At 37.6% G+C, this 13,725-nt stretch overlaps 1 protein-coding gene across 5 annotated transcripts in view; it reads right to left on the reverse strand.

Annotated features, from left to right (window-relative positions):
* The window catches only part of PPARG (peroxisome proliferator activated receptor gamma), a 149,449-nt gene that overhangs the window by 34,446 nt on the left and 101,278 nt on the right, over positions 1-13,725 (reverse strand). For 4 of the 5 annotated variants that reach the window (XM_036030788.1, XM_028518765.2, XM_028518764.2 and 1 more), the window contains one exon: positions 11,310-11,448. In XM_036030788.1, the coding sequence (XP_035886681.1) occupies positions 11,310-11,448 (139 nt within the window). Of the gene's footprint in view, positions 1-11,309; positions 11,449-13,725 lie in introns of those variants that run through there. The other variant, XM_036030790.1, reaches the window with a different exon arrangement.

Raw genomic sequence — 13,725 nt, forward strand, 5'->3', positions numbered from 1 at the left:
TAATCACCAGGGTGGGGCAACCTGTGTCACAGCTCTATGGCTCTGTTTGGGGAGGGTTCAGAGAGGGGACAATGCTGCTGCCTGGCCTCTGGAGTTTTTCCTGGGAGGAAGCTGTCTCGCCCTATTGCCAGTCACTACAATTTCCCCCTGTATGTGACTGGTGCCCCTTCTACTATTGCCCTGGTGCTGAATCCTGGTCCTAAATTCTTTGTGGGCCCTTTAAGAGGAGTTTCTTGAGAATCCCAAAGTTTCTTCTGCTGCCCCAAACTCCACTGGGTTTTACAGCCAGAAGTTATGGGGACTTATCTTCCTGGCACTGAAACCCTGAGTTGGGTGGTCTGGTCCTGTGCTGGGATCCCTTGCTCCCCAGGTATCCCTCCCCATTTTTATCTACCACATGTGGATGTGGAACCACCTGTTCTACATCTCTGCTCTACTCAGTGTCTCTGAGCCTCTCCACCTCTCCGCGCGTCTCCACATGTCTCCACATCTCTGCCCCTCCTACCTGTCTGGATGAATGTGGTTTCTTTAAATATTTTGTTGTTGGACTTCCATACAGCTTGATTTTCTGACAATTCTGGGTGATATTTGTTTTGTAGTCTAGTTGTAATTTTTGCTATAGTTGCTCAAGGAGGCAAGGCTTATTTCCCTATGCCTCCATTTTGACTGAAGTCAAATTTTATCTTTTGTAACAGCATGGACGGACCTGGACAGTATCATGCTAAGTGAAATAAACCAGTCGGAGAAAGACAAGTACCATATGATCTTACTTATATGTGGAATCTAATGAACAAACTGAACTAACAAGCACAACAGAGTCAGACTCATAGACACAGAGGACAGACTAACAACTGTCAGAGGGGAGGAAGGCTGGGGCTGCTGGGTGATAAAGGTGAAGGGATTAAAAAAAAAACCCTCACAGACACAGACAACAGTAAGGTGATTACCAGAGGGAAAAGGGGTAGGGGAGGTAGAATAGGGTAAAAGAGGGATAAATGGTGATGGAAAGAATTTTGACTTGGGGTGGTGAACACAGAACACAATATACAGGTGATGTGTTATAGAAATGTACACCTGAAACCTATATAATTTTACTAACCAATGCTACTCCAATAAATTCAGTAAAATTAAATTGAAAAAATAAAATGTTAGTTTTTATAAGTTGAAGTTCCCTCCAAAGGCCAAAAGCTTACAACAAATTTTCTGTATCGCTAAATGCTCATGATGCAAATTAGGTTCAATGAACTGTCAGTGCAACTAATTACATAGGCGATTTCAGCATTTTTTACATAGTACAGTTTCAACAAAAGGAATGTAAAATATATCTCATTTGGTGTGACTAAATTTGCATAAAACATGGAAATCTGAAATGATAAATACAAATTTTTATTTGCATACATTTTTTAAGGGAGAAAAAGCTGATTTTATTTTGTTGCTTTTGAATCCCATTAATACTACTAACCTACCTCATGTGAGGTGATGATATAAGGCACAGAAAGTGTTTAGCACAGTGCCTGGCACATAGTAATGCTTAATATGTGCAGCTTTTATTATTTGTTGATAAAGTGGTCTAGAGGAATTGTGGCTGCTGTGGGCTAATAGACCAGTATGGTAGATATGGCACACTAACCTAGATCCTTTCCCACAGGTAAAGAACAAAAGCTGAAAACCTAATCCCTTTGTCTATCTATCCACCTGCCTGACTCTCTATCTATCCATCCGTCTATCTATCCAACCATCTCTATCTCTATCTCTCTTTCTTTAAATTGTTTAGGAAATGGTGTTTTTAGTGAAGTAATTCTTGAACCTCAGTGAATCTGAGAATCAAGATGAGGGAGGTATTCTCTCTATGAACTGCTGTTTTCCATAAAACTGAAGTTTAGAAATAGAAGATGGAAGTTCTAAACTGGGGACCAGAAATATAAAGGCTGATGTGCTCATATACAAACACATTTTTCAAAATCTTCTAACACTACTGATTAATTTTAAAAGAGAAGGAAAATGCTCCACACATCACTAAGTGAGAACTTTCAGCCTCTTTGGCAGGCAATGGAATTAACCCGGCACTTGAGGTAGTTAGGCTACTTTCTAGTTTCAGCTAGTGGACAACTGTCTATGTGGCTTTTCTCCTCTGGTCTTCAATTGCTTTAGTTATGCAGAATGAGAGACTTGGAAAAGAAGATCTTTCAATATCCCTTCCTCTAGTTCTAAATTTAGCTATAAAATTCTACAAGTCTCTATGACATAGGACTGGGGAACATGCTACGCTCTCTCTTTTTTAAAGCACTTTTGTCTACTCTTTGAGTCCCCGAGAAAATGAAAGACATTCTGTCTGTTCTACAGATCTAGCACATGTTACACTGAGCAACTTCTAGGATATGGGCATTCAGTGTCCTATTTGGGATAATCACCTATAGAAAATTCATGTAACTTATTATTTTTTTTTTGAAAATTGTCAATATCAGAATCACTATGCACCCTATAGGAAGAAAAGGTTTTGTAGAGACTCGTTAATTTCTGGTGAAAGTATATCAGCATACCTTTATGTAATACACTTTTACTGAACTGAATGGAGCTAACTACTAGCATATGACAGATTCAGCATTGTGTGTTAGCACTGATTTCTTGAACACAACAACTCCAAGCCCATGGAATATTTAGGTATCCTGTTCTTTGAATCTTAGAAACAATTAATGTTCCTTAATGACAATTAATGACATGTTTGAAAAACACCTAACTGTAGGAACATCATTAAGTGCTACTTAATTACAAAGATAAATTAAAGCAGATTTTTAAAATAAATCAAAAGAAGATAGAAGAATGAAATAAGTTTTATTAAAAATAGTTTTGTCTTTCAACATCTAAGGGGTGAATTTTTAATGCTATCAAGCTTTTGACAATTAGTAAGGTTATGTCTCATAGTCAGTTTCCCCACTTTTAACATGTTTATTTTATAAAAGCCTTATCATGTAAATAAGTCTTATACAACACTATTGCTTTTCATATAGCTTTTGCCAAGTAAGTTATGTTTTTCCACCTCTCTTTCTTAGGAAAAAAAACCTTGTGCATTTTGAGGTTTTACAGAATTTGGCAATCTAATAACTATAATTTTCTAGGTCCTCTAAAGCAAAACAAGGAGCAGCCTGAACACCAGTATTATTTTTATGCAGGGATAACATTTTTCAAACTATTTTAGAGAACATTTAAACATTTGCCTAGGTTTCTTTCCAAAGTAGAGATAAACAAAACACCACTGCCTCACCACTGCCTTTCTGATTCAATCTGATTCCTTTAAGTCTTACTTGACATCATTGAATTCATTCATTGAATGCCTATTGATACAAGACATCGTGTTAGACAGACTGGATGGGGGAGAGGTGGCCAAGGATGAAAAAAACATGTCTAATAGAGGAGATCCTAAGTATATATATAGATTATTCTTTCTCTCATGTACCCCTCTTTACTAGTTCCTTCCTTTTCACCTAAGCAGATATTTAAGGTTCTGACCCTAGGGTACCCACACCTTCATGCTATTTTTTACTATACCACTGAAGTTATTGAAAGAGTAGGTCTCCCTCTCCATCTGCATTTGTCACTTACTATTTACTTCCTAACCCACTGCAATCTAGCTTTCGCCTGATTTAAATTTACCAAAACTTTGCTCTTAGAAGTCTCTCATTCTTTTTTCACAGACAGATCTGGGGACCTCTTCTAAGTTCTTCTACTTGTGTTCTCCAGCAATCTCCTAGACCTTAATGCTGTTGATATTCTTCACCCTCTTTTCATGCTGGTTTCTGCTTTTCTGGTTCTCCTCTTTCTGCATGCTATTTTCCATACCTCTTCCTTCACCTGTGTTCTGTTCTTCCTAGTTTGATCTTCTCTCTAACTCACAAGATGTGCCAGTGACTCCTGCGTTCTCTTACTGAGATCTGGATCCTTGTTTTTCACTTCTTCCTAGATTCCTTTACACATGGATGTTGGCTATCCCATAAGCACTTCAACTACAACATAAAAATGAACTTTTCATTTCCCCCTTCCAAACTATCTCCTCATCCTCTTTTCCTTTTTTGGCTAATTCATTTTATCAGCCAAACTAGATACCCCGAATAGTTTTGACAATCTCTCTCCCTGCAGACATTTATATTAATTGGTCATTGTTCTGATATTTCTCTTAATTCCATTTCTTCTCACCCATCCCAATGTTTTAGTTCCTAATATATTACTGGAGTTCTCATAAATTTCCCTGATTCCCTCCCTGTCCTCAGCTTTATTTATCCCTTTTATTGCTGTCTATAGAAATCTGGTTTTTGTTAGCAGATGTGATCACTACCTTGCTTTATAAGGCACAGTAACCACAGGGGAGGGGTGAGGAGGATAACGAGGAAAAGAAGGGCAAGGGTAGTCAAAGAACATGTATAAAGGACCTAAGGGCAAAGACAATGGCGGTGGGGTAGGATTGAGTGTGGGAAGTGGGTATGGGTGGGGTAGGGCAGAGTGGTGGAGGGGAAAATGGGGACAACTGTAGTTAAACAGTGATTTAAAAAGAAGTCACAATGTGATGTCAGAGAAAGGTATGAAACAAGAGAAGAGGAAAACTGGGGAAGTACAAGTCTTATGAAAGAGAGGACATTTGAACTGGGCCTTGAATACCAGGTAGGTTTTGTTTTTTTTTTTAACTAGGGAACTGAAGGACATAGTACACAGAGGCCCACAGGCATTTTCCAGGAAGAGCAAAGAACACAGTTTGTCTGAAATTTACGTGGAAAAGAGCATCAGCGGGATAAAGCGGTGGAGGCTAGACTGTAAATGGTCATGAAGGCCAGCCAGGTTTGAGTAACATGCCTGCTATGTGCATTAGGATGATTTACTCTGTTATATTTTCCTAAAAGTTAACATTTGGGTAATTTTCCTTTATATCACAAAGAAGACTATAAAGAAAAAAAAGAGTAACAATTTGAAGTTTAAATTTATTTGCCATTGATGTTTTTCTTTTTGCAATATACACCAGAGCTTCTGTTTACAAGGAAGAAAGGAACTACCTTAAAAATGCTGAGTGCCACAAAAATTTCTGAAACCACTTTTCTAAATTTTCATGAAGCCACTGAGAAATTATTTTTAAGTTGTCAGCCTTTTTTAAAAACTAAAAAACCCCATCATTTATATAATAGGACATCCTAATCAGCAAAGCTAAGGTTTCACTAATTTTTATATTTATGAAAAACATAATTTTTATTCAAATCTCAATGGCATAGGGAAAAACCTAGCTGAATGACTCATAATTATCATAAGTCAATTCTTCTCTACATCAGATTATTTTTTCTGCAGAGCCAACACTTAGTATTTTATTATTTACTTCATACATGAAAAGCATCTCTGAATATGAAATATTGACTAGTCAAAATACTTAATGACTAAATTATCTCATTAAAAATAAAAAGGGCATATTTAAAAATATGATTAATGGCAGAGATTTTGACAACAGGACTTGAACACAAAACTGATACTTTAAAAGCCTAAAGCCCTCACCTAAAACCCTTACACATAAAAATGTGTAAGGGCCCATTAGACTGAAGAGGCAACATTAATCTATGAGAGTGTTTTTATCAAGATTCTGTAGATACCTGCTTTATTAATTCAAAATATAAAACAAATAGTAGCTGATGTAATAATCCCTTAGTAAGTTAATTCTGGGTAGCCTAGGAAGTCAGCTCTTTATTTCTGCTTTACTTGTCTTTGGAGCCTTCCTCTAAAGGTGTCTAGACAGGGTATTGGGCTGACCATGCTTGAGATGACTCAGGAAGACTTTGGAGCAATCAGCAGGATTGGCCCACGGTCTAAAAATGAAGGATTATTAAATGACCAAAATCATGGCAATATGTATTTATCTTGATAATTACTGAAAAACAAAAAATTTCCCCAAGTACATCAATCCAACAACTGCGTGCTTTTTCTATCCAATGCTGAAAATGGGCATTTGAGAAACAGCTAGGTTTTTAATTGGAAAAATGCTGAAGTCATGTCTTTCTACAATGTTTAGGCTACATGTTATGATCAAAATGCATCATTATGCAATTATCAAATGTACTGCCTGACATTAGTGAGCAACTGATCAGAACATACAGAAGACATGATTCAGGCATACGAATTATATATATATTTTAATATATTTTATTGATTATGCTATTACAGTTGTCCCATTTGCCCCCTTCTCTCCCCTCCACCCTGTACCCCCTCTCCCACCCACGTTTCCCCCCTTTAGTTCATGTCCATGTGTCATACTTATGAGTTCTTTAGCTTCTACATTACCCGTACTATTCTTGCCCTCCCCCTATCTATTTTCAACCTACATTCTATGCTACTTATTCTCTATACCTTTTCCCCCTCTCTCCTCCTCCCACGCCCCTGCTGCTAGCCCTCCATGTGCCCCCCATTTCTGTGGTTCTGTTCCTATTCTAGTTGTTTACTTAGTTTCTTTTGGTTTTGCTTTAGGTGTGGTTGTTAATAATTGTGAGTTTCCTGTCCTTTTACTATACATGTCTTTTCTTTATCTTCTTTTCTTAGATAAGTCCCTTTAGCATTTCATAAAATAAGGGCTTGGTGATGATGAACTCCTTTAATTTGACCTTATCTGAAAAGCACTTTATCTTCCCTTCCATTCTAAATGAGAGCTTTGCTGGATAGAGCAATCTGGGATGTAGGTCCTTGTCTTTCATGACTTGGAATATTTCTTTCCAGCCCCTTCTTGCCTGTAACGTCTCTTTGGAGAAATCAGCTGACAGTCTGATGGGCACTCCTTTGTAGGTGACTGTCCCCTTATCTCTTGCTGCTTCTAGGATTCTCTCCTTCATTTTTACCTTGGCTAATGTAATGATGATGTGCCTTGGTGTGTTTCTTCTTGGGTCCAACTTCTTTGGGGCTCTCTGAGCTTCTTGGATTTCTTGGAAGACTGTTCCCTTTGCCAGATTGGGGAAGTTCTCCTTTATTATTTGTTCAAATATGTGCTCAATTTGTTGCTTTTCCCCTTCCCATTCTGGTACCCCTATAATTCAGATGTTGGAACGTTTAAAGGTGTCTTGGATGCTCTTAAGCTTTTCCTCGATTTTTTGAATTCTTATTTCATCATGCTTTCCTGCTTGGTTGATTCTATCTTCCTTCTGGTCCACTGTATTGTTTTGAGACTCAGATTCCTTCCTTTCACTATTGGCTCTCCTCCGCGTATCTTCCTGCATCTCTTTTATGGTAACCTGCATCCTTTCATCTAATTTGCGCCCAAAATCAACCAATTCCGTGAGCTTTCTGATCACCAGTGTTTTAAACTGCGCATCTGATAGATTGGCTATTTCTTGGTCATTCAAAAGGATGAGTCCTGGGGGACTGATCTGTTCTGTTGGGAACATATCTTATATCTTTCCCTGTCTCTCCTTTTTTTTTTTTCCTGGTCTGGTCCCTCTTGTTATGGTGGGGGATGGAGCCTTAGGTGTTCACCGGGGCTGGGCACCCCAGTCACTAGATTGCGACGTTATATGTGGGGGTGGGGGCGGGGGCGGGAGTGGGGACAGGAGGGAACAATGGCGGTAGTTCCGTTCTCCTGGGCTCAGACCCTTCTCTGGGCTCCTGGGCTGCAAGTTCTGCCCTGGTCCACAATTGCTACCCCTCTGGGTCTGCCAGCCACAGCTTTCGTACTCAGGGATCACCGCTGCATTCTTGCACCCCAGATGGCTGTTGCACCGATTTTGCGCCAAACTTTCCCCGACCTCTGCGCGCCGCTGACCCGCCCCAGCCCCGCACCTGCCTGGCTCATCTTCTCCTACCAGTCTGGATGAATGCGTCTACTTCAACTTCTTGGCTGCCCGACTTCCATTCAGATAAATCCTCTGCCGGTTCTGGGTGTTATTCTGTCTGTAAATTATTGTTGTAAATTATTGTTGTTCTAATCTTGGTTGTGCGAGGAGGTACGGTGCGTCCACCTATTCCTTCATCTTGCCGGAAGTCCATTTCTGGAGGATCTCCAAGCTGAAAGATGTCATGATGTATCATAGTCCTAGGCTGCAGGTTCATTCCCTGGTTGGCGAATATATGGCAGACAACTGACTGATGCTTCTCTCTCCCTTTTTCTCTCTTTAATTCCTCCATCCCGAAGCCCAGAACAATGGCTAGCATACCTTTGTTGTGTAGGAATACATCCCAAAACCCAGCGAGTTGTTTCCAACACTTGCCGCCAGACTACAAGACCCTCAGTACATAAATATTTAACCCAAGCGTCAGAGACCTAGGTCTTTCCCTTCCAGAGCAGTCCCAGCCACCAAGCACGCCATGAATTATATTTTTATGGCGTCAAATCATACAGGTGGAAACTTTTAAATTCAGGTGACTGACAGGTATCAGTTGCCTAAATATTTGGGAAGACTGACACTGTAAGATATGGAATAACTAGTTGAAAAGTGAAAAATTCAGTGACATAGGTTGTTTGACTTATATAGCATCATAGACTTTTCAAAGTTAAAAGAACTTAGCAATTGCTGATTTCAGTGATTTTCCAACAACATTCCCTAGGGCCTTTGGGTTCCTTGATGGTTACTTTAGAAGTGTCTTTCAAAGCTGGGAGTGTGTAGCTAACATGGAAGCTAAATTCAGAGAATGGACTACACAGAGACCAAAGAACAAAAATAAAAGTAACACAGAAAGAAGCAAATTTACTTCAGGGGAATTTCATTTCTTCTTGTGCATACTAAAAACAGTGAGGTGCTGATTTTGATATAACACTAGAAGCCTCTTTATTAAGTTGGTGGGTTCTTACACTGAGGACCATTCATATAAAACATTAACAAAAAGGCATTTTGTATTAATGGAAATCTCATTACAGTTGGCCTCACATTGGACAAAGCAATGAATTTTAAATAGTTACTATGATCTCCTAGAAAATTTTGTATTTAAAAATGGTACCTTCATCAGGAAAACAGGCTAAACTAATCAAAATCTAGTTGTGGAGTCCCCCTTCTTATGTGTAGATTAAGTGGATGTTTTCTTCTCTCTGCAGCAAACACATTACCATAAAAACCTCTGGGAAGGGATTCTCTTAGTCATGTTTGCACTCCTGTAAGTGTTAAACTGTATAAGCCTTTTATGTGTGATGTTTAATTCCTTTTTTTAAATAGTCATAAGATGTTCAAACATGACCTTACTCATTTCATAATAGCTTTCTTTGACTTTTCTGGGGAGAGAAAATTATATCCTCAATACCACATAGGTTGGGCTTTAAATACTATTTGCCTATTAAAAATAAGAAATAGGAGATATATTTTACATAATATGTACAAGCAACAGGAAATATATTTTACATCAATGTGTAAAGTGACAATTTTTTAAAGAACAAAAAAGAAACAGCATTAAAAGCAGAACTGGCATGTTTTTCTAGGCAGTCTTATAGATAATGACCTCAAATCAAAGATTTCTTCATAAAGATAAATGAAGTTTATTGCAACTTGATTTCATCACCTAATACACAACCCTTGACTTGAAAACATGCCCTATGTTTTATGAGGTCTGAAATAAAAAGAAAATGGATAATATTAACCAGCAAATTATTTTGCAATCAATGACTGCAGTTGTATACACAGCAAATGTATTAACTATTGAGGAAAGTTAGACCAAATTTCCTTCCTGTCAACTATAGCTAATAGATCTATTCATAACACATTCTTGTCTTTAGAGTAAATGAGCCATTTAATGATAACAGTATAATTTAAAAACTATTTTTTTTAAGATTTATTTATTTATTTTTAGAGAGGGAAGGGAGAGAGACAGAGAGAGAAACATCAATGTGGGGTTGCTGGGGGTTCTGGCCTGCAACCCAGGAATGTACCCTGGCTGGGAATCGAACCTGGGACACTTTGGTTCCCAGCCCGTGCTCAATCCACTGAGCTACGCCAGCCAGGGCTAAAAACTATTTTTAAAGAGTAGGGTATCAACCAATTAGTGATTCCCAAATATCTTGATGATTTTCACTGCAAAAACAAAACATCAGCATAATGAGCAAAAACTTAATTTTCACAGATGCTTTGGAGTCCTTATAGATGAAGATTGATTCAAAGATTCCATGGATAGATGGAACACACTGACTGCTGTCAGAAGGGAGAGGGGAGTGGGTACTGGATAAAGAAAGGAAGGGATTAGCCAAGGAACATATATGCATAACCCACAGACACAGACAACAATGTGGTGATGGCCAGCGGGAAGAGGGGGAGGTAGGCAAAGAGTGTGAAAATAGGGGCAGCTGTAAGAGTGTAAACAATAAAAATACAGTTGAGAGAGAGAGAGAGAGAGAGAGAGAGAGAGAGAGAGAGAGAAAGAAGGAGAGAGAGATTATCCTTGTACCAGATCAGTTTTGAGAGAGATGAAGGCAAAAGAAAGAAAAAACAGGATATCCAGTGAAATGAGACTTTGGATTCAATTTGATCACATTCGCGTTTTACATTTCTTGAGCCTATAACGAGTTTTTAAAGAACTAATACTTGAAAAATACAATAGTATCATTACATCAAACTTGTTTTATAATCTAGTTAATCAGTCAGAGCTAAATAGAAATCAAGAACTATTTATTCAAACAGACCTATCTTCCAGGACTTTGTTGAGTTAACTCTACAGCTCATGAAAACATGGGTCTTCTCAGGTCTTCTACATTTTTCTTGTTAGGTCACTCATTAGGTCAACACTCCAATTCATAAGCTTGATTTTTGATATAGGTTTAAAAAGTAGAAAGTTTTATTCTCTTATCTTTCTACAGACACTGAAGTTTTGTGGAACTTTAACGTATTTCTTTATTCACAAGTTTGTATGCTGCTCAAAGTCAAGACTACTACTATAGCTACACTCATCTTTGCATAATAAATAGAATATATAAATCTAAATTCTGATAAGCCACCTAAAGTTCCATATCTAGAAATCTGCAGAATTCTTATATTTAAATTAGAAAGAAACTATTGATACACAGAAGTATAATCTGTTTAATGCTATTAAAGCAACATAAAATATAATCACACATATATTTGTTTTAAAATACTACAGTTATTTCCATCACCTCCCAGATTTTCAAGTATTTACTCTGATCATAGCACATGCCCAACCACAGAAAGGATTCCTCACAACAGCTTAAAAACTCTGACCTAAATGAGAAATGCTTTGTAAATATGCAATATTCTGAAACCTGGCATTCTGTGGTATAAGTACGTTTTCATCAATGGCCTTCATGTTTACTGATCTGGCAGCCACAATGAGAATAATAAAATACATGGAGCTAAGTGTTCACTTACCATTATGAGACATCCCCACAGCAAGGCATTTCTGAAACCGACAGTATTGACATTTATTTCTACTTTTTTTGTGGATACGGCAGTTAAGATCACACCTATCATAAATAAGCTTCAATCTGATTGTTCTCCGGAAGAAACCCTGCAAAAAGATAATAAAAAAGAAGCGAATTATAAGCCTTTGTGATGCATTGAAGCAGCAATGTATTGGTAAAGGCACACTGGCCTAGGTACCAGCAAAGTCAGGTGCTTCACACACTTCTGGCACTGGTGACTTTAGGCAAGTCACTTAACCTTTCTGGAACTGCATGAGGATTTCCTGTGTCCTGTGTAAGCTCTTAGAAAGTGACCACATCCCACTAATGTCATTCAGTGGATTTTGGCTTTACATTTGGATTTCAGCATGCTCTAAAAAGTGCAAATAAAACATCAATTAATCAGTTCAGTATCTCTGCAAACTATTCCAGGAGCACGCCAAGCCCTTATACTTGTACTAAGCAGTTTGGCAAAGTTATAATCATTTCATCGCAATACATGATCAGGGCCAATAAAAATCCACATGTGGATAATTTTTTGGAATTCTCTATGTTGCATAATTTCCTGCAAAATTGGTTTCATTTATTTGTGCAGCTGAAAGTGTGTGTGTTCCATAATTGTTGTAGCCTACAAACAAAAAGAAATAATAGAAAATAACATGAGCCCTGTCTGGTGTGGCTCATTGGACTGACCACTGGCCTATGAACTGAAGGGTCACCAGTTCAATCCCTGGTCAGGACACATGCTTGGGTTGCAGGCCAGGTCCCCAGTTGGTGGCATGCAAGAGGCAACCAATTCATATTTCTCTTGCTTATTGAGGTTTCTCTCCCTCTCTCTCCTTCCCTTCCCATCTCTTTGAAAATAAAATCTTTAAAAATAAAAATTTAAGAAAGAAAATAATATGGTAAGTAATAGATAAATCCTCAGAAAATCAACTATCTCAAAATAGGAAATATGTCAACTTGAGGCTAACTGAATACTGCTATATTTATATATTTTTGGAAAGACCTAAAAAAAATTCTGCAAAAAGACCTGGAAAAAGTCAAAATGTTTTCTAACTCCACTTTTTTGTTCAGAGTACTCCTATTCATTTCTATTGTGTTCATTTTAATAGGTCTCAGCTCTTAATTCTTCCAAATTTATCTCATTCTGTTTGGTACAAAAAGCACTGAACTAGTATTGATTCTGTCACTGATGTCATTTGACTTTCTCCACATTTCTATCTTGAACCTTAGACAAGTATATTCTAGTGCTTACTTGACACCTTCACTTGGAAATCTAATAGCCACCGTGAACCCAGCATATTCTACACTAAAGTCCTGATCTTACCCCACAAACTTACTTCACCTCAGCTTTTCCATTTCAATTTATGCAACTTCATCCTCCCACATTCTCAAGCCAAAATCCTTGAAGTCACTCTTGATTTCTTTGTCTATGTAGAAAGCTCTTTCTCTAAATGTACACTTGCCTATTTCCTTCTTTACCTTCAAGATTTTGTTAACCTCAACTTCTCAATGAAGCTTATCTATCTTATTTAACACTGTGGCCTGTTCTTGCCCCCAGTTTTCCTCTGGAAATATTGATCTCCTTTACTTTGCCCTTGTTTTTTTTTTTCCTTTTCCCTCAATAGATTTAGGACTTTCTAGGATACAATATAATTTACTTACTATGTTTGTGTTTATGTTATTGCCCCTCCCCCACTGCCCACAGTGAGCTCCATGGGGCTAGGGATGGTATCTTACATACACCCTTGGATGAAACCCAGACACCAACAATAGTTCTCCATTAAAATCTGTTGAATAAACATGTGTGTCACTTAACTTCCTTACTGGGCCTCACCCTTTCTATGTGTAAAGTGAGGAGGTGGTTCCATTTCTGATATTCTGTGATCCTAAACTGTAACTGCGGTCTTACAAGGCCATTGTCATACTCTCTTCCTTTTATTTTCTATGTTATTTTATTAGTATTAATTACAAACATGTAGAAAATACATGTAATTATAAAATATAACAAGATAATTATCACACATGAAGCCTGTTATCCAACCCAAGATTTAAAATCATGACCAGAATACTTATGTATTCTTCTCTTATTCAACTCCTGCACTTGTGTCCCCTTGACGGTTATCATTCTGAACTTTGTGTTTATCATTTCCTTGGCTTTTAAGAAGATATAGTTTTATCACACAGTCTGTAAAACTAAATAATACATTGTTTAGTTATGATTGTTTTGGGGCTTTATTAAAAGCTATCATACTTCATGTCTTTTTAAGGGACTTTCATTTAAAGAATTGAGTATTAGGTTTCTAAAATTTATCCACTTTCTTGTTGAGAAGCCATGATTTATTCATTTTCAGAATTGTATAATATTCTATTATATGACT

This window comes from Phyllostomus discolor, chromosome 7, assembly GCF_004126475.2.
Source record: "Phyllostomus discolor isolate MPI-MPIP mPhyDis1 chromosome 7, mPhyDis1.pri.v3, whole genome shotgun sequence".
NCBI lineage: Eukaryota > Metazoa > Chordata > Mammalia > Chiroptera > Phyllostomidae > Phyllostomus > Phyllostomus discolor.